Source organism: Myxocyprinus asiaticus, chromosome 39, assembly GCF_019703515.2.
Source record: "Myxocyprinus asiaticus isolate MX2 ecotype Aquarium Trade chromosome 39, UBuf_Myxa_2, whole genome shotgun sequence".
Taxonomy (NCBI): domain Eukaryota; kingdom Metazoa; phylum Chordata; class Actinopteri; order Cypriniformes; family Catostomidae; genus Myxocyprinus; species Myxocyprinus asiaticus.
The window spans coordinates 9,795,281-9,820,722 of NC_059382.1; the positions used below are offsets into that span (position 1 = coordinate 9,795,281).

Genomic DNA, 25,442 nt, shown 5'->3' on the forward strand with positions numbered 1-25,442 from the left:
GAAGGCTGAACTGAAGTCCACAAATAGGATCCTTGCATAAGTCCCAGGTCTGTCGAGGTGTTGCAGGATATAATGCAGTCCCATATTGACAGCATCATCCACAGACCTGTTTGCTCAGTAAGCAAACTGAACGGAGTCCAGCAGGGGTCCAGTGATTTCCTTCAGGTAGGCCAAAACCAGTCTCTCAAACGACTCCCACAGATGTGAGAGTGACAGGTCTGTAGTCAATAAGTCCTGTGATTTGGGTTTTTTTGGGGACCGGAATGATGGTGGAGCATTTGAAGCAGCAGGGAACTTCACGCTGCTCCAGTGATCTATTGAAGATCTGTGTGAATATGGGGGCCAGTTGGTCAATGTAGACTTTCAGACAGGCAGGTGAAACACCGTCTGGGCCTGAAGCTTTCCTAGTCTTTTGTTTCCAAAAGACCCAGCACACATCCTCCTCACAGACCATAAGTGCAGATTAAGTAGCAGGAGGGGGGAGGAGGTGGGTTCCAGGAGGTGTTGGTGTGAAGTGAAGATCAGAGAGTGGGAGGGTGTGAGACTGGGCTTTTCAAACCTGCAGTAAAACACATTCAGTTCATCAGCCATTTGTTGACTCTCTACAGAGCAAGGGGGAGGTGTCTTGTATTTGGTGACGCTTTTTAGACCTTTCCACACAGATGCAGGATCGTTGGCTGAAAACTGGGTTTTCATCTTTTCAGAGTCTGATTTCCTTAGTAAATGTGTTCCTGGCCTGGTTGTACAGTGTTTTATCTCCATGTCTGTAAGCATCCTCTTTGGCATGACAAAGTTGTCTGAGGTTTCCTGTAAACCATGGTTCTTATGGTTAATTATCTTTAATGAATGATAAAAATGTCCTAGTAGGGATGCACATATCCTCACAGAAACTGATACATGATGTCACAGTATCTGTGAGCTTGTCCAGGTCTGTGGCTGCAGCCTCAAAAACACTCCAATCAGTGCATTCAAAGCAGGCTTGTAGTTCAAGCTCTGATTCGTTGGTCCATCTCTTTACAGTCCTTACTACAGGCTTAGCTAATTTTAGTTTCTGCTTGTAGGTCGGGAGAAGATGAACCAGACAGTGATCAGAGAGGTGTTGTTGCTCCATGTCTGTGATATGATCAGCCAGCTGTTGCAACGCTGCGTTCACGCATGCTTTTGGCGAGATATAAACACTCACCAGATTAAACGAGGAAACTCTCGCGGAGAGTAGAAAGGTTTACAGTTGATGAAGAGTGCCTCTAAATTAGGACAGCACATCTTCTTCAATGATGTTACATCTGTACACCAACTTTTGTTGATGTAAATGCATGTTCCACCGCATCTCGTTTTCCCCGATAACTCCACGATGCGATCCGCTCTGAACAGCTGAAAGCCCAGTAGATGCAGCACACTGTCCAGGATGGCTTCACTTAGCCAGGTTTCCGTGAAACACAGAGCAGCGGAGTTAGAAAAGTCCTTATTTGTTTGAGTGAGCAGAAGCAGTTTGTACGTTTTGTTGGCGAAGGAGCAGACATTCGCCAGATGAATACTCGACAGCAGAGTCCTAAAGCTACATTGACGAAGCTTCACAAGCGCACTGGCTCGCTTCCCTCGCGTGCGTCTTTTGGATCGCTTGTAGAGCACCGCTGCACCTCCAACTAAGATGTCTAATAAAATGTCTGAATAATCAAACACCAGCAAAAAATTATCAGGTATGCTCTGCCGAATATTCAGCAGTTCATCCCTGGTGAAACTGATCAGGAAAGAGTGACAAAAAACATGACAATCAAAAGTAACAAAAACGCTAGAGAGCTCCACACCGAAGCAGCCATCTGAAGCGCCATATTTTTAGCATGTGTGTGTGTGTGTGTATGTGTGTGTGTGTGTGTATGTATATATATATATATATATATATATATATATATATATATATATATATATATATATATATATATAACAATGTTTTTTGTTATTGTTTGAAATGATTATCATTGCATGATGTTTGCTTATTTTTTATTATAATTGTTTTAAATCATTTTAGGAATTATTAAGTGTGTACTGTGTACATTAGAGAAATATTCTATGTTCAAGACAGGTTGAGCTCAATCAGTAGTGTTTGTGGCATTTATTTTAACATTTTAGCATGTTAACATTTAATTTAAAAAAAGTAGCGGTTACAGTAAGGCACTGACAATGGAAGTGAATGGGGCCAGTTCATAAAAAAATAAAACACACACATAAGTATAGACACAAGATGTAAAAATAATAAATGTTAAAATTTTTGTTTGATAAAATTGCTTACTAATCTTATCTTTGTAAATTATAACCAATATTTAAACTTTGTTGTCATGAAGCATTTACGTCTTGTGGCTATACTTCTGAAACCGTGTGTACTTAAATGTTTCTGGACAGGCCCCATTGACTTCCAATGTAAGTAACTTACTATAACCTTAACCCAACCCTAACCCTAACCCTATTTTTTCTTTCTTTTTTTTAATACAAGGGCACGGATCTAAAATATCTTTTGTGGTAATTAACATTATGCCACAAATGCTTCCAACTTGGAACATTCCTTTAAAGGTGCACTCAGTCATTTTTTTAAGAATGTCAAAGTATGGCTTACACTGACACCTAGTGGTCTGGATGCTGCATCATTCAAACACAGTAGTTTTCAGTTACCAACAGTGTTGGGTAAGTTACTCTAAAAAAGTAATTAATTACTAACTACTAATTACATCTTCTACAGTGTAATTAGATTACTGTACTAATTACTCTGTCTGAAAAGTAGTTGCATTACTTATTACTAATTACATTCTAAAACACTTATCAGCCTCAACCAGATGTAAAATACAAGGATAGACATGAAATTGTTCTATTAATTCTTTCAGATAAATCATATAAAATCAGATAAGTTATTCATGAACTGGCCAAAGAATTTAAGGGGGCTGCATTTAATTAGAAAACATACATTTTATCATAAGACATTAAATTTCGATTTTAAAATTCACTATTGTTTTATATAGAATTGTTCTATAGTATATACAGTATTTAACACAATTACATCAGAAGTAACTGTAATTAAATTACTGAAAAATTAAGAGTAGTCCAATACTTTACTTTTTCAATGAAAAAGTAATTTAATTACAGTAATTAAATACTTAATAATGCATTACACCCAACACTGGTTACCAGTGCCATTGTAGAAATTGACTATGCACAGTAAACCTGGATTAATTAAATCCATGAGTGAAAGTGTCCAATAACAGTGCAGTTACTGAGATGAAGCCAGTAGTGTTCAGCTGGTCATGTGATTCCAACATGGCAGCCCCCATGAGGCACCCCTGCTCCATGTAGAATAAAAGAGCTTTTATAAGGTTACTGATATGACTGAACTCTTCATCTCACATGAGTGGTAATGATTTTATACATATGTTTCAAAATTACTAATAATTTCTTTAGAAGTAAAACTTTTTAAATGAGGAAAAAAATTACTGAGTGCACCTTTAGTATTCCATCCCTTGCACTACTGTATGAACATCATTGGTTTCATTTACCTCCTCTAATGAGAATCTCTAGGCTAATCTGCACTTGGTGTGGATGATTTTACACCAGGTTTTCTTCTGTATTTTCTTTCTTTTCTCTCAAACTGGAAGATCCCCCACGGGAACCGTGGCTCAATGAATCGCTGACAGTATTGGAGGGTTCTTCATTTGCTCTCCAGTGCATAAGTAAAGGTAACCCAATGCCAACACTGACCTGGCTGAAGGATGGGGAGTTGGTGGGCACCATCACAGCAGAGGAGGGGTCTGTGCTGGAGCTGCATGAGATCACGCCACAGGCCGACGGAGTTTACCGCTGCCTAGCTGAGAACGAACATGGCCGAGCCAGCAGCTCACTTAACGTTACCGTAGAATGTAAGTCACTGGAGAAGAGTAACCAGGTTTGAGTATGACATTAAAGGGATTGTTCAACCAAAAATGACAATTCTCTTATCATTTAATCACCCTGATGCCATCGCAGATGTGTATGACTTTCTTTCTTTAGCAGAAAAAAAACCTAAGATTTTTAGAAAAAGATCTCTTCTCTGTAGGTCCATACAATGCAAGTAAACAGTGATCTGACATTTGTAGCTCCAAACATCACATAAAGGCAGCATAAAAGTAATCCATATGACTTCAGTGTTTAAATCCATATCTTCAGAAGTGATATAATAGGTGTGGGTGAGAAACAGAACAATATTTAAGTCCTTTTTTACTCTAAATCTCCACTTTAACTTTCATTTTCATTACTTATATTGTTTCTGAAGATATGGATTTAACCACTGGAGTCTTATAAATTATTTCTATGTTCCTTTATATGATTTTTGGAGCTACAAAGGTCTGTTCACCATTAACTTGCATTGTATGGACCTACAGAGCTGAGATATTCTTCTAAAAATCTTTGTTTGTGTTCTGCTGAAGGAAGTCATACACTATAAAGTCACCTGTGATGGCAAGAGGGTGAGTAAATGATGAGAGAATATTCATTTTTGGGTGAACTATCCCTTTAAAAGGGTCATGACATGCCTTTTTTTATTATTTTAATTTGTTCCTTGAGGTTCACTTATAATATTAGGAAAGGCACAAAAAAAACAAAAAAAACAGTCATATATTTTGTAAAACATGATAATTTTCCACCCTCATTCTGACCCTGACACTCGGTTTTGGTGCTGTTTCTCCTTTAAGACTTGACAGTAAATGTCCTCTGTTACTGTGCGGGGCTACGGAAATGATAAGGTAAAGTAGTTTTTGATGTGTTGTTGTGTAGGCGGTCAGATGCAAATGTCTACCACAGTGTGACATCACAATGTAGAGGAAGTAGAAAACAAGTCATTTTGTCAGCTTGGTTTCCACAAATGTTCTTTTAGCAGTGAGAAGTTTTGAGTTCTGAAACTTACAGTATGTTTTTATAGTACAGTGAACTCTTGTCATGACCAATTTAAGTTAATGGGGATGTTTTCTCCAGAGGAAGGATTACATTTAAGTAAGAGTTAAATGGCCAGCCTTAAAGGGATAGTTCACCCAAAAATTATTTAATCACCCTCATGTTGTTTCAAACCTGTATGACTTTCTTTGTTCATGGAATGGAGTTGTTAGGCAGTATGTTAAACTCAGTCACTCTTTTACATTCATATGTTTTCCATACAATGAAATGAATGAATTCTTCCTAACATTGTTTCTGCTGTATACATGGGCAGTAGTGGAATATTTTTATTATTATTATTGTTTTACTATTTCTGCTCGATTTCCGCAGTTGCTCCAGTCCTTCTGGATGACTCAAAGTGCACTATAGTTCGGGAGGGTGTTCAATGTGTATGCATTGCCTCTGGAAACCCTGAGCCTGTGATTGAATTCTACCTGCCTGACCTCAATATTACTATCAACCGGACCAATAACCGCTTCAGCTACTACACGCACACAGATGGGTACACATCCACGGGCATGATCAAGCTCCGCGACAAGGGTGAAAGGGGAAACAACGGGGATACAGATGTCCATGTGCACTGTAGCATCAGCAACATGTACGGCTCAGAGACATTCCGCTTGGAACTGCAGCAGGAGAGTAAGTTAATTACTGTAAAAAGAGTTAAAGGTCTAGTTCACCCAAAAATCACACAAAAAAGGGTTTTCATTTTCAATTGTATTTGACATGTGTCAACATTTGGAAACAGGTTTTCAAACCTCGTTTAGAAATAAAATCATGAAAATATTAAATAAAATACTAAATAAAATGAAATGGAATAGCTCAAATAATATTAGTTTGACCTCCTGATATTGATGATCAGCATTCTCTGAAAAGGGGAAAAAAAAATGCTGAACAAGTAAAAAAGGACTTCAGGAATTTTTAAACTAGTTTTAGACCCGATTTTGTATCCTTTTTGTGGAAAGTGCCAGCAAATGTATCTATCACACGAATGCACCACAATGTGATTTTTTAGGTATCATCTAAAAAAAATTACAATATCAGACTATATTCAGATTCAGAATAATCCATGCATTGTTTCAGAAAAGTACATGATGGCTGTGATTGTGGGGACTATTGGAGGTGTAGCAGTCATCGCCTTTATCATCGCAGCTGTGAGATACGTCAGTCAGAACAATAAAAAGTAAGTATCTTTCACAAGAGAAAGACTGGGAAAACAAGTTTTTTTGGGGATTATGGGGTTTTGGACTTATTTAAACACCCAAGCCAGGTCATCCATTTTCAGTTTTGTTTTGGTTTTTTGACATTTGGTTTTCAAGTCATAACCACTCACAGATGATCCAATCTGACTGCTTGGTAAAAAAGTAAACATGAAGTTAGCCATATTGTGCATGAAAACTGCAGACTAACAAACCTATTGCAGGTTCAATTGTCCCTCCATTGCTTTTTAGCCTTTAAACCGCTGAGCTCTGCAGCCAACATCCTGCTACTTTCTAATTTTGCAACAAAAAATAAAACGTCCCATTGGAAAAGAAAACAAAACCATCCCAAAACTTGACTCTGTGCCACAATGGCATTTTATAAAGGGGTGAAAATGATCCCCTTTTGTTAAAATGGATGCCCAGGCTTAAAGGAATAGTTCACCCAAAAATGAAAATTCTGTCATCATGTACTCACCATCATGTCGTTCCAAAACTAGCCTGTTATGTGACTCTTGCGACATTTGTGCAAAATGATATTGCGTGGCTCCTTACACATATCGTGACAGTTCTGAAGTGAAATGTCCACTGAGTGGTGCTAAAAGCAAGTCAAATTAAAGTTTAATGTAGTGGTGGTGATTTTGATTCATTTCAGTGACTCGATTCTTTCTTTTTCTTTTTCTCCCAATTTGGAATGCCCAATTCCCACTACTTAGTAGGTCCTCATGGTGGTGCGTTACTCACCTCAATCCGGTTGGCAGTGGACAAGTCTCAGTTGCCTCCGCTTCTGAGACTGTCAATCTGCACATCTTATCACATAGCTCATTGTGCATGACTCCTCGGAGACTCCCAGCATGTGGAGGCTCATGATACTCTCTGCGATCCACGCACAACTTACCATACGCCCCACTGAGAGCGAGAACCACTAATCGTGACCATGAGGAGGTTACCCCATGTGACTCTACCCTCCCTAGCAACCAAGCCAATTTGGTTGCTTAGGAGACCTGGCTGGAGTCACTCAGCACACCCTGGATTTGAACTCACAACTCCAGGGGTGGTAGTCAGCATCAATACTCACTGAGCTACCCAGGCCCCCCCAGATGACCGTCTTTTAAGTAATTGCATTGAACTGAAATCTGTCATTCTCGACCAGAACAAGTCTAATTATCCTTTATTAAAGCATCATAAGATTTCCCCCAAAAATGACAACAAAGCATATCTATCATACTTTGAACTGCTGAGCATGACTTTTTATCAAGCTATACAAAAAAATAAGGACAACAATACTAGCCTAAAAAAAAATATGAGTTTCATTAATGTCCATATGTCATTGTAATGTGTTGTCAACACTCACTTTTATTTAGATTTCATCCGGCCCCTTTTCTTGTTGAATGAGATTGACGATATGAACGAACGACATGTAGCTCCTTCTCTCGGTCAGCAGATCATCGTTCATGATAACTGATTCATTCATGTCGGTTGCGAACAAGTTTACCAGTACATTCAGTTCGTACACAACACGAACGAAATGACCGACTAGTTCAGTAAAGGGGTGTATTCGTTCAGTGTATCCAACCATAGATATGCTCCTCTTCACAGCCCGCTCTCGAATGCTAATGGCTCATGCTAAAGTCAGTCTTTAAAAGCACAACAAAGCATGACAAAGCAAGACAAATGGAATTTGCATGTCTACAAATGTACAAAGACACTTTCAAAATTGAGTTTAAACACCAAAACTTTTTCACCACAAACGGCAGGTCTTATTTTCACTATATTTTGTCAAATGCTGAGCTTAATTATTACCAAGACAAAGAAAAAGTTTAAGAAAAGCCTAAATATCTTACACCAGTAATCCATGTAATTTTTACTGCAAATCTTCAGTCATTTTTACACATTCATAAATTGGGGATCATGTTTTGTGTATACCTATAAATTTGTCTTAAGTGCATTTCACGCCTGTCTCTCCTTGTTGAACACGATTGACTCACATGCCAAACTGAACGAATGGCACACCTCCAGTTCAGTCGTTCAGGCAGATCTTCGTTCACGAGTCATTCACAAACAAGTTTACCAGTAAATTCAGTTAGTTCATGAATGACATCTCATCTCGTTCAAATTCAAATGACCGACTATTATTAGTTCAGAGAAGGTGCATATTCGTTCAGCAGGCTGAACCAATGAAATGCTCCTTCACAATGTGCACTCGAATGCTGTTGGCTCATGCTATTATCAGTCTTTACAGGCATGAAAAGCAGTGGAGCTTCATTGGCTTCGAAAGGTGTGTGGAGGTGAACGACAACAATTTGTTCACTTAAAAGATTTGTTCACGAACAAAAAATCACTAGTTTAATGCTCTGTCAAGTTTTAAATCAACAAAATCGACCCCCCTAGCTACCCTAAACCTTAAAGCTAAACCTTACTGTTAGTGTCATTATTACAACAAGCAAATGTGACATGAAAAGCACAATTGCTGAAGCAGCCACATAATTTTGTGGTGCTTCTGACACTTTCAATCCAAATGTTAAAATGTATCGCTTTACAATTTATGCCCTAGGCTATAGTAGAAAAGTGTTGAGATGTCATACTGTAAGATAGCATTGTGTGAGGAACAGAGTGAACGTGTTTATGAACTGATAATCTGCCGTTTTACTCGTGATATGTGTGAAAGTGAATAAAAGTATTTGCTGTTGTTGCGCCTCTAATGTTCATCAACTGCTGCGATACAACGAGCCACGTAAAAATAATTTAGAAAAAATGTAGTTTTACTCACATGATTCTATGAGATCAGGTAGCCCAAAATATGTTATTCTTTCTTCTGTGGAACACAAAGGAAGATATTTGCAAAAAGTGTACAGTGAAAATGTATTGGTACTGGGACTGTCAAGCTCCAAAAAGATACTCCATAAATGTGACTTATGCTTTATATTACATAAATCTTTATGATAACTTTGTGTGAGGAATATACAACAATTTTAGCCGTTATTTGCCGAAATTCTTCCTCTCCGCTGTAGCTCTCAAATATTATGCTAGCGTTCAATTCAAACATGGTGCATCCAATGACGTCAAAGCTGATATGTAATTTTTTTAAATCTTGACAGCCCTATTCCTATTCATTTCCATTGTATGGAAAAGAGCAGTGAAGAAACTGAGCTTTGGACAAAATGTTTTCCTTTGTGTTCCATGAAAGAAAGAAAAACATACAGGTTTGGAACAATATGAGGGTGAGTAAATGATGACAGAATGTTCATGGGTCAACTAATCCTTTAAAGTGTTGCCGTGAACCATCTAGTTTAGTCTCATTGCGTGTGAGAGACAGAGTCTGATCCTCTGACTCCACCCTCCAGAGAGAATGGTAACCCTGGGCAGGACGTGGGATCTAAAGTGGAGAATCCCTCAATGTTCTACAGCACAGTCAAGAAGGACAAACAGAGTCTCAGGAAAAAAGTGGTGAGATATTACAGTGATGAATAAATCACTTACACAGTGTAAACAGTAATAAAACAAGAGCCAATACACCAGACAATAAATTAGACAAACATGCTCTTTTCCATGCATATGTGTGGCAAAAGATATTATATATTGGCCCTTCTCTTGTTGTAATTAGCTTTCCACACTTAGCCTTACCATTAAAGGGGATATTTCACCCCAAAATGGAAATTCAGTCATTGTTGACTCACACCTGTGTTGTTATAACCCCATTTGACTTTCTCTTTTTTAAAACAAAGGGAGAAATTGTGAAAAAATGTTGTGCTCAGTGATGTCACACAATGGCAGTTTATGGTGACCATCTCTTCAAGCTTCAAAAGGATGCAAAAGTAAAATTCAGAAGTCTAATAAATTATTCAATGAGACTCATGATTGTAAGAAAGCATACGATTAGCTTCGGTGAGAAACAAACCGAAATCGAATGTATTATTTAGTAAAACTGTTGACCGATTGTTACTCTCCTCTGTGCATTCATGATGAGACTGCACGAAAAACAATTCACGCAGCCCCCTCTCAACATGGGGCGTTCAAGAGAAAACACGTTTTGTTTATCAGAAACTGGTCCACCACAGCGATAGAAACAACAGAACACAACACAAACCAAAGAACAGAACTTACTAAATATGTCTTATGAGTTTATAGTCAGAGAATAGATGCATTTCTTTGCCCGGCCTCATTTGTTTGAAACAGAGTACTCAATCAAACTATGAGAGATAGACAGAGGAGGCTGAAGGCAGCTACAGTCACACTGTGTCTTAACCTGACGGCAAATGACACATGATAAAAGGTATCTTTTCTTTTGTCCTAACCAGCTGTGACAAGCAATGGGACATGCTGTCGATCACTTTTTTCTATTTTCAGCATTGCACAGTGAAACCCCACCCACTATGAACTGGCACCAGTCCAAAAACTTTCTTGTAACAGTATATTGAAGCCTGCATCTCTCTAGTCAGTTAAAAACTACTTGACTTTGGCCGAGAATGTTACACCTACCGAATGTTTTCACTGAGGTATAGTTCTCTTCAGTCAGAGGTCTGTTACAAACGCTCACTAGTTCAGAATGGAGACAAAACATTCCCGCTTCCTCTATCTCTTAGTTTGATTGAGTACTCTGTTTCAAACAAATGAGGCTGGGCATAGAAATGCATCTATTCTCCAATTACATAGTCATCAGACATATTAAGTAAGTTCGGTTCTCTGGTTTGTGTGCAGCTGTGTTGTATTCCTTCAGAACAATCATGAGTCTCATTGAATAATTTATTAGACTTCTGAATTATACTTTTGTGTCTTTTTGAAGCTTGAAGATGTGGTCACCATAAACTGCCATTGTATGACATCACTGAGCACAATTTGTTTTTCACAATTTCTAACTTTGTGTTAAGAAAAAGAAAGAAACTCATACGAGGTTATAACAACACAGGGGTGAGTAAACAATGACTAAACTTTCTTTTTGGATGAACTATCCTTTTATGTCTTTTTAAAATAATTGCTCACATACTTCCTGCATTTGGCCTGAAGAGGAAAACAGTGCAATTTTATCATTCACTGATACACACACCTGAAAAAGTCATGAATATGAGCTATGTTCGGAATAGAATACTAGTTTACTACTTAGTGAATACTGTGCAGTATACACTGTACAGTTTACTGCCTTCTACTTTTTAGAAAAAGTAAGTGAAACATTAGGCACTGTTCCAAGATAAACGTTTCAAACAGTAGTATGCTACATTGCTGTCACATGGCCTAATTACATTGCATGTAAGTGGCATCCAGTGTCTTAACAAAAGTCATGTCTGTAATTACTTCCGGTTCAGTCAGCACTCTGGAAATGGAAGTTGAGCACATTGCATTGGTGGATACATTATTCTGTACAGGATGCTCAGGTTATTGCACATTATGGCAAATGTTGTTGGTCATCAGGGTATTTTTTGCAAATACATTCATATTTGCATAAAAGTAGTAAGCTAGTATGCTATTCTGAACAAAGCCATTGTGATAAAGCCAAGTGTAGATGGCACGTTACACCTGAGAGTCCCAGTGTAGCCTGTGCTTTAGCATATCCTTACCTCTATTCTCCCCTCCTTCATTGCTTTTGTGCATTCTCTGTCTGTTTTTCTTCCCTAACGTAGCTTAAGACTGAGCTCCTGGGCTCAAAGTTTAACTCCATCCTAGAGGAAGGCACGGTAAGGCTGAAATTTAAGACGCGCATGCAAACAAATGGGTGGAGGTGAACTGATCTGCTATAGACAACAACAAAATCAAAATATGGAACAATATTTTAGAAACAATATCCAATTCGGACTGTTTGTAACACTGCTGTTGTATTGCTGCCTGTAAGCTAACAGTTCACCATGTGCTAGCTACCTCATTCTGTTCAGCAGCTAATTGCTAACCATTTGCTTTTGAGACTGTCTTTGTTCAGGACTTTTATTTTGACAAACGGATGGGCCACAATGGTTTACTAGTCGACTTATTGTCCAACCGACTAGTCGATTTGTGAGGTTAATGAGTTATTGTAGATTTTTTTCCTTCTTTTTTTAAAGCACCGCCGCTCCAGACATAAACATTTAGACAGACCCTGAGCACCATGCTAAGACTGTAGAACTTTTAAGATGCTGTGCCAAGTTAAAAAGTCAGCCTGTTCTCATCAATATTATGTGATCACGGCAATGTTTTTGCAAAACTAAATTACATGCCTTATTACAGGTTTCAAGACAGTTTCCAAGTTAAATGTACAGCGGGAGGTGGGGGCAAAAGTGTGTGAAATGGTGTCGGAATCAGATGAGGTTTTTAAGGTGAATATTAGATGGAGGTTTTAATGAGTAAAACGTACCTCCCTAACCTAAAACTTTAACCTAAACCTAAACCTAGCCAATAGTGATATAAAATCAAATGATAGAAAACCAAAACAGACATCCTTACCCTAAACCAAAGCCTAAACCTAACCAAAAACAAAATGCGAAAGGAAAAGCACATTTTCTGAAGCAACCACGTCATTTCGTGACACTTTCGTTTCAATTGTCAGCTTACATGTTTGGCTGGCTCGAACCGTGGACTTTAGAGTCCAAAGTCCAACGCTCTCTCAATCCGGTGAGCTACTGCGCAAACTAGTTACATTGGAGTAAGTGTGTAAATGTTGGTGGAACTGTAATACAAGCGTTAAAATGTATAGTTTTTTCAAATTATGCATTATAGTAAGTGTTTCGATATCATAACATAGCAGTGTGCGAGTAATAGAGCCAAAAATAAGTGTTTATAAAGTCATAATTAGCTGTTGTAGTGATTTGTGTGAAAGTTAATAAAATGAACAGTTGGGGGCCTGGGTAGCTCAGTGGTAAAAGACGCTGGCTACCACCCCTGGAGTTTGCTAGTTCACTAGTTCGAATCCCAGGGCGTGCTGAGTGACTCCAGCCAGGTCTCCTAAGCAACCAAATTGGCCCAGTTGCTAGGGAGGGTAGAGTCACATGGGGTAACCTCCTCGTGGTTGCTATAATGTGGTTCGGTCTGTGGCAACACGCTCAACAAGCCACGTGATAAGATGCGCAGGTTGATGGTCTCAGAAGCAGAGGCAGCTGGGATTCGTCCTCCGCCACCCAGATTGAGGCAAATCACTACGTGACCATGAGGACTTAAAAGCACATTGGGAATTGGGCATTCCAAATTGGGTGAAAATGGGAAGTTGTAGCAGCAGTAGCGCCTCCAGTGATAATTTCACCAGGAAACTGCGAAGGAACATAGAAGGCAGCAAATAAACGTCAGTTTGAATTTTTTTTTTTTATTATAGTAACGTTCATTCTGTGAGACTAGGTTGTAAAAAGTCCAACTTTAAAAGCATGTCTCGAGAACCCTGCTTATGGTTCCATTCCGGTATGCTCTGTCTATCTGTTTTTGTACGCAAGAATCTGTTTTATGTAAATGCCCTCAAAGAAACATGCTCAACTGGGGTAACGTGAATAGGGTTGCCAACTGTCCCATATTAGCCAGGACGTCCATCATTAAAGAGGACACACGCTCGAGGGAAACTACCCCCACCCCCCGTTCTGACTGCGAAACATCCCATATTGAAGTGCTCAAAATACTCAAATGTCCCGTATATGTATGGTGAAAAGCTGGCAGCCCTACATACGAATCCGAAAATAGCACCATTATAAAGTCGACTAGTCACTCAGGCAACCTACAGACTAGTTGATTTTGAAAATATAACATTTTGCACATACCTATTTTGACATACTGAGGTTTTCTGTTCTGCCTTTAAATATTATGTTTACTCTTTCTTCATAGGGAGACAACAGTGATTACCAATCTGTTGGCTCAGTGGGAGTCATGGAGAGGCAAGAGCTGAATTACACTGCTCTAGAATTTCTCCAAGGACGACACCGGGAGGGGGCCTTCAGGAGGGCTGATGGTGTAGGCAGTGACTATACTGAAGTTAAAGCCAAATGAACCGCGATTCTTCCCTGATGCCTCGGCCAAACGGGACACGGTGGCCACTAGGGTCCATTCATTCCTCCTTCCCCAATAATTTACTATTTCACCCACATTAATGTAGACTTGTTGAGTTATCTCATTGGAACACACTGCTAAAAAGACTAGCTTAGACCAGCATTAATTTTATGCTGCTTTATGCTGATTTGAAACTGGTCTAGATATGCTATTCACAGCAAAAAATGCTGGTCAACCAGCATGGTCTTTCTGGCGTAGCTTGTTGACCAAGGGAGGTGTGCTGGTTAATCTAGTTAAGAGGCCTGGCAGGCACACCACATAACAGCATCCAAAACACAACATATGCCGGTCTTTTCAACAGGACAACCACAGACATGTTTTAAATATACATTTATGCACACACTTTATATCCATTCTTGACTGCAACCATATCTCTTTTTCTTCTTGTTTTTTGGAAGGAATACCTTTAGAAATGAGAGGTAATAGTTTTCACCTAGTACAAGAGCCTTTAAAAGGAGGGGTCTATTTTTCAAGAGTTAGAGCACACGCCTATTTGCATCCGTCTACACTCTTTTTCCATTGTTTTTCTATGTAAACATGCACTAGATAGACATCTTTGACTGTTGCCATTAACACATTCAGTCTGGACCACCCCTTATAGTTTGAAGAAAGCTTGAGGAAAAATGGTATTGGTTACAGGCAAGTATCAGTTACTAGTGGTCCTTTTCACTGTGTCCGCTGTAAGTTGAAGCATCAGGGAACAAGGCACAATTTGTGCCTCAATGTACTGTATAAGCACTATCCCCAAGTCTGGGAATGTTTGGGGGGATTAACACTCTCTCAAATACAGCGGTTGATTCAGTCTTTTTCTGCACGTACCAGTCTACACATATTTCATTATTCGTCTGCTGATATTCCACCCCCCCACCTGAAGTGAATGCTGAAGTGTTTTTGGGATTTCACTGTAGATTCAAGTTGATACACTGTATCTTTTCTTTACAGTTTGATCATAATTTATTCATATTATTAACTGAAAACAAACCAGAAACTGGATTTTTATTTTTTCTGGCACAAATGTATTCAGACATATATTTGTGAGTTCTTTCTTTTATCTACTCAGATTTTAGATATGTTCCAAGTACAGCAAGGACCAAAACAGGAAGTAAAGGTACTATAAAGCGTAATATCTGATGGCCATCCCAGCCCTGATACAAACTGCAATCTAATAGGGTAAAGCTGAGATTTCATATCAGTAGAAATTAATATTTAATAATTAAATACGCTAAAAGACCCTTTGAAACATATAGGAAGGTATCTCTTTACCTAAGGTGCTTGACGTAAATGTAATGTGTTATGTAATCATGTAATCCTCTGGCAAGGTTGTGTTCATTTAGAAGTTAGTTAAATGGTCAGCATATGCATTTGGCCCTTGAATTACAATTTCACTAACAAATTAATTATGTTAAATTAATCACATCTTACATCCATAAGGAATTCATATAGGCACCTTGGTAGGATACCAATGTATGTAAATACTCTGCATGATATATAGTTCTGTGTTGTCGACCTTTTGACTACACAACAGGAACATACATTGTGCAACAATGGTGTATATTTTGCAGAAACACAATGACATTATATGTGCATATACAATTACGTTGTAGTAACACAAACTGTCCATGTTTGAAGATATATACACAAGTGCTATACAAGTCTTTATTTATTTGGAAGCAAACGGATTTGGGGGCACATTTGTAAGTCTGATTTTACACTTTGAGTGTTGTAAAGAATATTTGTATGTATCTGACTGTGTGATGGCAATAATAATGAACAAAGTAATGTTGTCTCCTCATTGACATAATAATGCAGAAAAGAATCTCTGATCTTCATTTAAATTAGCCCAACTCATTCATAATTATTTAAATGATGTTCTTTGCTCGCTTTCATTTTGTTTAATAAAAGTCTCCAGCCTCAAATGGTGTCATTATTTTATTTTATTTTTAAACAAATTTAATTTAAATAAATTATTATCATTATGTAAAAAGTAAACAAATTAAATTAGAAGCAGATTAATTTGTACATTGTCACACAATTCTTTTGATCTGCTGAGAAACTACTTTTACAAAAGTATTTCACTGATATTGCTGCATTCAGAAATAAATGTCAAAATCTGATCATGGTAAAATAAACAGACCACATCCAGTCACTACTACAAACTAATATTATTTAAATGTTGTAGCTAGTTTCTTTAACTTGACACAACCAAAGACATGAAAAAACGAGAAAATGATTATTAAAAATATCATTTCTTAGTTATACGAAATACAGTTAGTTGCGTTTAGCTGGAAATGTTTTCTTAATAAGAAGACCGCAAGATAATTACTGAATCCAAATACACATCTTATAAACATTTACACACATACACAATACACAAATGCCATTTATTTTTGTACAAAAATAATAATAAATTGTATTTCATCAGTCGTTGATAGACACAATTGTTAAGGTCTTTGCTATGATGCATACCCAAATTATACAGTATATAGTGGTTCCTTTGATAAAATCACCTCAAATTAATCTTGTTTTTAAGAATACATTTTATCGAGCTAAAGCAACTAATTCTTCTGATATACCCTTCTGACAAAACTAGCAAACATCAACAGAGATTTCAATAACCATAAAAGATCAAAATAAATGTAGTTGTAAAATTGGCTATAACTTTACACAGAAATTTTTTTAAAGTGATTTTATCACACTAAAAACATGTTTACACGCATATCCTTTATGTCTTGTGGCTATACTTTTGAAACAGTGACAATTTTAATGTTCAAAAATTGGCCCCCTTTCACTGCCATTGTAAGTGCCTCACTGTAACCTCGATTTTTGCTTTTTTTAAAGAAAAGGAGGAACGATTAGAAATACATTTTTGTGGTAATCAACATTGTCACAAATGCTGTCAATTGAGCTTAACTTGTATTGAACCCGGAATATTCCTTTAACTTTAAAAAAAAAAACGTGTTCTGTTATTGCAGAACAAAAAAATTTACATACAAATACAAACAAAGAGGATTACAATGTGCTCTCACACCAGTTACAACAGTACCAAATTAAAACAACAAAATAAAATAATAATAAAATACATATAAATACATTGTCGGGGTAATAAAAGTTACAAATAATTATTTAGAGAAAAGGCTTCAGATATTCTATACAATCGTTTTGCTTTTTGATTTTTAAATTCTTTTAGAGTCTCGAAATATTGCAACAACTTATATTGGTGGATGTTAGGTTTATTATTTGCCCATTTCTGTTTGTGAATACGGTATTTTGCATATATGATAAATAAATTGATTACAAAATTTAGTTCAAAACTCTTGTTCTTATAATATAAAACAATTAAATAAATATCGCCACCTGTTAGCCGAATCTTCAATTTTGTGAGTTTAAATATTAAATGCTCTATGTCAATCCAAAATATTTTGGTATACATACATTCAAAAAATAAATGATTTATGGTCTCTTCCTCTATGTTACAGAAAACACATGTGATCTCCATGTCTTTGAAAAATCTTGAGATTACTTGTTTCGCTGGGTAAATTAAATGTATAACTTTATAAGTAATTTCTTCTTCAACTTTATTGATGAGACAGTATTTACTTGGCAATCTCCAAACATTCTTACATTACATTTTAAAATACTTTGAATTTCAATATGCTTTGCATATAGGTAACAAAGTATTTCTGCAGATTGTTCTGATAAAATATATTTTTAAAAACTGTTATATTTATTTTCTAAAAAGTTGACTCCTTTCACTCTTATTTGTGTATCATACGTTGAAAGACTCATACCTCCAGAAGACATGTCACCTGATTTAACTGAATAAGGCCATCCGGAATGGCATCAAATACGATTGCAAATTCATTTGTAGTTATAGGAATCTGATAATGATTAAGGAATTCACAGTAATTAAAAAGTTGTCCATTACTCTTAAATAACTGTCTCACCAGTAAAATACCATTATCATACCAGTTTCTGAAAAATAAAGACTTGTTCTTAAACTGAATATTCTTGTTATTCCAAATAACAGATTCGTGTGGAGAGACGTTGTGTTTGTACATGAGCATCCAAGATAATAAAACCTGTTTATGTAAATGAGCTAACTTCACAGGAACCTTGTTTACATCAAAATAACATTTTAGGAAAGACTCCAAACCACCCATCTTATCAAAAAACAAATTGGGGATGATATTCCAGTAATTTTTGATCCATTAATTTTTAAAGACACAATTCGAAGTATTAAAATCAAGTACATTTAAAACACCTTCTTCTATTGGATTGCATAAAATTTCCTTTTTAATAAAGTGAGGTCTGTTCTTCCAAATGAAGTTAAATAATAGGGTCTCTGTTTCTTTTATAGTGGATTGTGGAACGTCTAATGCAAGTGCATGGCAACTTAATTGAACTGTTACAGTCACAGTATAACGTTTGAAAAGTTTGTTTAAAAATTCTCCAAAACCAAAAAAGTCTAATGTCTCCAACATAAAATTATAATCAACAGTATCAAATGCTTAAAAAAAAATCAATAAGCAAAATAAAACTTATCTTCAATAAACTCATTGTAATCAATTAAATCCAGAACAAGCCTTATGTTGTTACAAATGTGTCGACCCTTCATAATCCTGATTGACAGTCAGCAATAATGGGATCAAGACACGTCTTTAGTGTTTAAGCAAATATCCATGCAAAACTTTAACATCATTATTAATTAATGCAACTGGCCGCCAATTTTCTAAAAATAAAGGGTCCTTATTGGGCTTTGTTAATAAAGTTATCAAACCTTGCCTCAAAGAATTGGGTAAATAACCACATTGAACAGACTCTCTGAATACAGCTAACAAGAAAGGTGATAATTCATCTTGAAATGTTTTATTAAATTCACTAATTAAACCGTCATTTCAGGGTGACTTATTATCCTTTAGTTTGTTAATACAAGAAAGTACTTCACTTAATATCTCTTGGTCACAAATTTTAACTTTATAGCCTCAGCTCGAATAGCATCTAAAAATGATTCTGCATCACTCAATCTGTCATCTATAGAATACAATTTCTCATAAAATTTTGTCACATACCTAGATATTTCCATAGGGTGTTTTGTTAACTGTCCCTCAATACTCAACTTAACCACAGATGTGAGTTTTACATTTCTTTTTTCCATGTTAAAATTTGTCCATGTTTTCCATATCCTTCCTCTAACCATTTCCTCCTTGATCTAATGAAGGCACCCTTTGCTTTATATTCATAAATTCTATCCAAATCTAACTGCAATTTTAATAATTTATTTTTCCATTCTTGAAAAGCTAAGCTATCATTTGCAGAGAGACTTATAATTTCACTAATAATTCTTTCCTCATATGCTTTTCTATGTTTTGCAATATCTCTTCCTCTCTTTATGGCCAAATCTTTAATTTTGTATTTCATTAGTTCCCAATTTGTACTAAAATCATTTAAGTTTGCATTCTTCCAACATTCTATAATAATATTTTTATCGTCTTCTCTGAACTGATCATCTGTCAGTATGGTCTGATTCATTTTCCAATAAGTAACTGATTTCACATCACTGTTTTTAATTGTATTTAGTTAAAGAAAGATGGCTTTGTGGTCTGTAAGAACAGAAGGTTTTATAAAGACATCTTTAACATAATTTACTAAATTCCTTGAAATTAACCCGTAATCTCTATGTGACTGCTGAGTAAGGTCTTTTTTAAACCATGTAAACTGAATTTTATTGGGATTCTTATATCTCCAAATATCCATCAGATCAAACATTGAACATAAATTATACATTTATGGAAGAACAGACCTAGCACTTGTACGAGGAGGAAAACAATCCTTTTCAGAATCCCATATTGTGTTAAAATCCCCTCCAATTAATAATTTAGCATCGCTAAATTTATCCAATATTTTTTTAATCTGGTCTTCAAAATTAAGGAATAAAGCTCTATTTTATGTGGTAAAGTTAGTAATGTACATATTTCCTAAAATAAAGATTTCAGAGTGCTTTTCTATTACCATTATCACCCATCTACCTGAGTGGTGCATATTAGTTTGGATTATTTTCCCTTTAAATGTACCTTTTAAAATTGTAACACCTGTTGATGAATTATTCCCATATGACATCCAGACATCATCCCCCCACTGACTCTTCCAATAATTATAATCTGACAAAGATGCATGTGTTTCTTTAATAATTAAAAAATCACATTTGAATCTCCAGTAAATACAAGCAAAACATTTACAAAAAATTTAGTTCTTTGAAGACGTGAACTCAGAATAGATTCGCAAAGGATATGGCTGCAGGCAGAGCTCCAAAAAGGGGCGGGAGCTCCAAACTGCCAGCAAAAATATAGCGAACCTGACCATAGTAAGAACATTCTTTTATGGCTCATTAAACACACACACACACACACACACACACACAAGAGATACAGCAAATTGTTACTTTGTTGACTGTGAAATACAGCAAACATTTTCTACATGAATTTTGATTAACAGGCCAAGTTGAAGCCCAGTACAGCAGGCACCATGCAAGGGAAAGGAACATTATTGAGCACACCTTTGGGATGAAACACACTCTTCTTGAGGGCCCTGGAGATCAGACCTCTGTTCGCCCCAAAGGTGATTGGTGCCTGTTGCATCCTCAACAACATTTGTGTGGCAGCAGGTGATATCCTGGAGGAGGAGGAGGAAGGCCTGGGCCCAGATGACAGCGAGGATGACACAGACAACGCAGAAGTGGATGAGAAGGACCTGTCCAGGAACGGTGTCCGAGGACGACTTGCTGCCCAGCTTTCTTCTCCTGAAGAACTGCCTGCATGTCTGGGTAAACATGACTACATCTAGACAGTAAACCTCTCCAGATGTAGTCATGTTCACGAGAAGTTTGACAATATTTAAAACATAGATTAGATTATATACTGTATAGAGAGACATAGATACATAGATTGATAAATGTGTGTATATGTTCATTTGTTGCCATGTTGTACTGGATAATTAAAGTTTAACTGTAAAAACTAAAATTAAAGTTTAGGCCTGTAAATAATTGTATATAACTGTAAAATATTGGACTTTGTAATTTTTTCTGTGTTTTGTTGTAAATACACACAATACACCATTGCTTTCAAGAATGAATTGGCTGGGTTGAATTTCAAACTGATCAATATTAATTTAGAATTTATTGACAAGTTTCTCAAACAGAGACAGATATCGCTCTGCTCGTGCTGTGGCTTCCCTTTCTCTCTCCTCTTCTCTTACCACTGCCTCTCTCTCCCTCTCCTCTTCCCTCACTGCCTGCTCTCTCATGAAATCCAGAAGAGCCTGACTGTCCCTGGGCCTCTTCCTGTGTGGCTGGCTGATCCTGACTTCTTCAGAAAGGGCAGAGCCGGTTTGCTGACCAAGCCACCTGTAGTGGCAGTCAGGTTTGCTGCAACAACCAGAGGCGGGCTAATCGAGTGCTGCCCCTGGAATTCAGCATCCATTGCACTGTACCACTGCCAGGTGGCAGCAGTCACACTACCGGCCTCTACCCCTTTGCCTGTGGGCGGGTCCCTAAGCTCCTGAAAATAGAGTATTAATTACTACACTGTGAAACTGAGTGTTTCAATGTATTCACAGTCCCAAAGTACACTTTATTTCATGGGCCACTGCATCTGTGTTAGGTTTCATATATGGCCTGGTAGTCTTTAACAGGAATCTCAGGAAGGCTCTCTCAATGTATAATACAAAGCAGAGAAACAGGCAGATTACCTTGTATTTGTCTTTTAAATTGTTCCACTTCTTTTTGGCCTGTTTAGCAGTTTTTGCCAGGCCAGAAGTCGAAACAAAGTACCTGGGAAAAACAAAAACATAAAGAGTGCCACACTGCCACTTCAATAAGATATTAATCATTATGGATGGAGACTGCACAAATCTTGTCTCCAAACCTTCCCCAGACATACAGGCAATAATACAAACATTGCGCCTGCCGGTGAAAAGGCTCTCGTTGGCCACCTGCCATTAATTTAGGGCTTGGGTTTCCTCAGTTGTCCTTTAATTAAAGAAGATTGCTTAAATGTTAGTTTTAATGCACAATAATAACCATTATAAAAGTATAACAAGTTTGTACAATAGGAAATAAAGACAAGAAAACAATTCAGTGAAACGTACAAAGGCAGCACTCTAGTACAACGTTAAAGTTAAATAAAATATCAAGTTATGAACCTTAACTTTGCCCACAGCCAAAACGACTTGCCCGGGAACAAATAATAGATTTATGAGAACAAAGATTGCCTGTTAGATATACCCAAAACTAATTATATCTCATGTTTAATCACTACAGTGACATCAGAGCCAGTGGCAAATTTCAGGAGTACAGGAGCGCTGAACGCCCGGTGACTGCCTTGACCACACATCTCCGAAAACGTCGGAGCAAATTTTCAAATAGGCACTATCTTCATAAATCGACCGCAGATTTAAAGTTTAAACAACTAAATTTTTGCCTAAAAAAAATTAAAACTACATTCCGTGAAACAGCAACAGTAGTATTTAGAAAATTATAACTTACAGTAGTGCGCTTTCTCCTCCGCCATTGCCGCTGGTTGGTGCAAAATGCATTCTGGGATACTAGGCTGTCCCAAGTCCACACAAGTCACATCCCGATGCATCCTCGATAAAATGGGCGGAGCAAGAACACATCCGGGGATTTAGACTGTACTTGGCTAGATGTGAACTTTGAATTGGAGCAGTACTTGGGCTGCGACTGATGACGTTTCACAAGTACGCAAGAACAGAAGTACAGACAAGAACGCATACTGAGAAATGCCTAGTGTGTTTACAGTAAATGTTTTCAGTTCTAGTTTTTAATGCTTGTCTTTGTTTGGAAAACATGTGAATGGGCAGATTAAAGAGTTAGTGGGAAAACATTTTTGTTTTGTTTTACAACTGTTTATAGAAACCGCAGATTGCCAATTAAAAAAGAATGAAGAAATGAATTACTAATCTACTTATTTGAAAATTAAAACATGAATAAATAAACTAATTTATAAATGGATAAATAAAAATTTTCAAATTAAGAGATTGATTTATTTCTTCATTCTTTTTTAACTGGCACTCTATGGCTTCCATACTGTAGTTATTTGCCTTTCTGTTTAGATAGGCCTACTTTCATGATTTTGTTATTATTATTATTATTATTATTATTAATGTATATTTATTTATTATTTTTATGTTTTTCATTATTATTATTTTTTTAAAGTTTTTTTTTATTTATTATTTTTTTACATTTTTATAAATAGTCAATGAGTTTGTTAGCTCTCACATGGATGCACTGAGCAGGATAGATACTGAGCCATGGGGAGCAGAAAAGTACTGTCAAAAGACCTGTGTAACAAGGTAATGGAACTTTATAAAGATGGAAAAGGATATAAAAAGATATCCAAAGCCTTGAAAATGCCAGTCAGTAATGTTCAATCACTTACTTCGGGGATCTCTTGATACCAAGCCAAGGTCAGGTAGACCAAGAAAGATTTCAGCCACAACTGCCAGAAGAATTGTTCAGGATACAAAGCAAAAACCCACAGATAACCTCAGGAGAAATACAGGCTGCTCTGGAAATAGATGGTGTGGTTGTTTCAATACCTCCGTAAGGGACTTTGGTCCTGTTAAAAAAAAAAAAAATCTCTTTTTAGAATGTTTTTAACATTGTTTATTAATTGTTATTATATTATGTATTTATTGCTTATTTAATTTTTTTTTAAACTATTTATATATTTATTCAACTATATTCTAAATATATTGTCTGATATGAATTGTTGTAGTCTACCAGAATTAAATTTCCCTTTAACATCTGGCCATTTTGGTCGGGTACTTGCTTATGCATGAGAAGGTTTCTATTTCTTTCATTGCTTGATAGGCAGTATAAGAGCACACCTGTCTTCCCAGGTCCTGAGTCAAAAAGTTACTATAGCCTATATGATTACTGAACTGAAATGTCCTGTTTGTGTTGAAGTCTGTCCTGGTTAATGACTAATGATGTACGTGACACAGATGAGGTACAGGTGCTTCTTGCAGTAATGTATAGTGATGTTTGTGTACCTAACTGTACAAAGTCTTTCAGACCGAGTATCAACCTCTTGATGTTTGAATACCAAGAAGACAAAAGGCAGGTATGTATGTGGAATGTAGTCTAATCCATTTCAATATCATTAACTGCCAAACCTCCCCTGTACTTGCCAGTTTATTAATATTGCTGAGGTTAAGTTTTTTATGTAATCTGTTTTTGCCAGGTGTTTGCCCACCCCATTTATATGAATGAGGGTAGACTAAATATTAGTCTCAGTATAACCCAGTACAGTTCAACCACAAGCTGACACAAAAAATAAATCAACACCTCTCTAAAACATTAAATAAAGATTTTATACAATATTAAACTGCATTAGTTTTTACCTAAGTGTACCAAGTAAACTGTCAAGTCTACATATAAATACGTAGACATGTTAAAAAGCATACTTATTAGACAAACGTACAAAGTTAGAGAGACATGCTAATGTGGCACATCTCCTCTCCATCCTCCACCGCATCCTGGCTCTTCTTTGACGGATTCGCTGCCTCAGTTTGGCAGCCTCCTCTTCAGCTTCTTTACAAAGCATACCAACGGCAATGGCAATCCGGGTCTGATCCATTTTGACTGTTATTGTTTTTTACTTTTCTTATGTGTGACGTCTAATTTTATCCTCATTCATACCTTCACGCAACGTCCACAACAGCAACCTTCCACAGACTTTTCCCGCCACTGGCTATTTATATGTAGGCTACAGATCTAAGAACACTAAAAATATATACATATTAATATTTTTAAAATGAAAACGAAAAGAGGCAGGGTTGTGTTTTATATCGTATTTCGTTTTATTATAAATATACATTACAGTAAAGATAAGTGGAGTAGGCACGTATTGCCAAGACCAGCTGAGATGGTGACGTCATCAAGTACGCTACTGTTCCGTACTGCGTCCTCCCGTCCTCGGGAGTTTGTACTCCCCGAGTCGAACTTGCCAAGTCCGAACTCCCAAGTACGCAAGTCCGAACTTGGCGTACTTGGTATTGAGAAACGCCCACTGTCTTACCTCTTTGATATGAATGTTTGTTGAAACAGCTGACACTTTAAACACTGCCGGGAAGGAAAGAACACGGTAACCATGGCAACCTAACCGTTTAACCGCTAGGAGGCAGCGTTGCCTTTGATCTCAGATGAATTTTAAACGTTACATTTTTTTAGTAGCAACAGTTGCCATTTTCATGTCACAACAGCAATGCACCCTGTAACAGGTTCAAAAA

General features: G+C 36.9%; 1 protein-coding gene across 5 annotated transcripts in view; it reads left to right on the forward strand.

Annotated features, from left to right (window-relative positions):
* The window catches only part of LOC127430102 (myelin-associated glycoprotein-like), a 48,446-nt gene extending 32,395 nt beyond the window's left edge, over positions 1 to 16,051 (forward strand). For 3 of the 5 annotated variants that reach the window (XM_051679575.1, XM_051679576.1, XM_051679577.1), the window contains 6 exons: positions 3,639 to 3,899; positions 5,278 to 5,586; positions 6,031 to 6,130; positions 9,491 to 9,593; positions 11,762 to 11,815; positions 13,914 to 16,051. In XM_051679575.1, the coding sequence (XP_051535535.1) occupies positions 3,639 to 3,899; positions 5,278 to 5,586; positions 6,031 to 6,130; positions 9,491 to 9,593; positions 11,762 to 11,815; positions 13,914 to 14,075 (989 nt within the window). In that variant the 3' untranslated portion in view covers positions 14,076 to 16,051. The remainder of the gene's footprint in view (positions 1 to 3,638; positions 3,900 to 5,277; positions 5,587 to 6,030; positions 6,131 to 9,490; positions 9,594 to 11,761; positions 11,816 to 13,913) is intronic. The other 2 variants (XM_051679578.1, XM_051679579.1) reach the window with 2 other exon arrangements.
* The last annotated feature ends 9,391 nt before the right edge of the window (positions 16,052 to 25,442 follow it).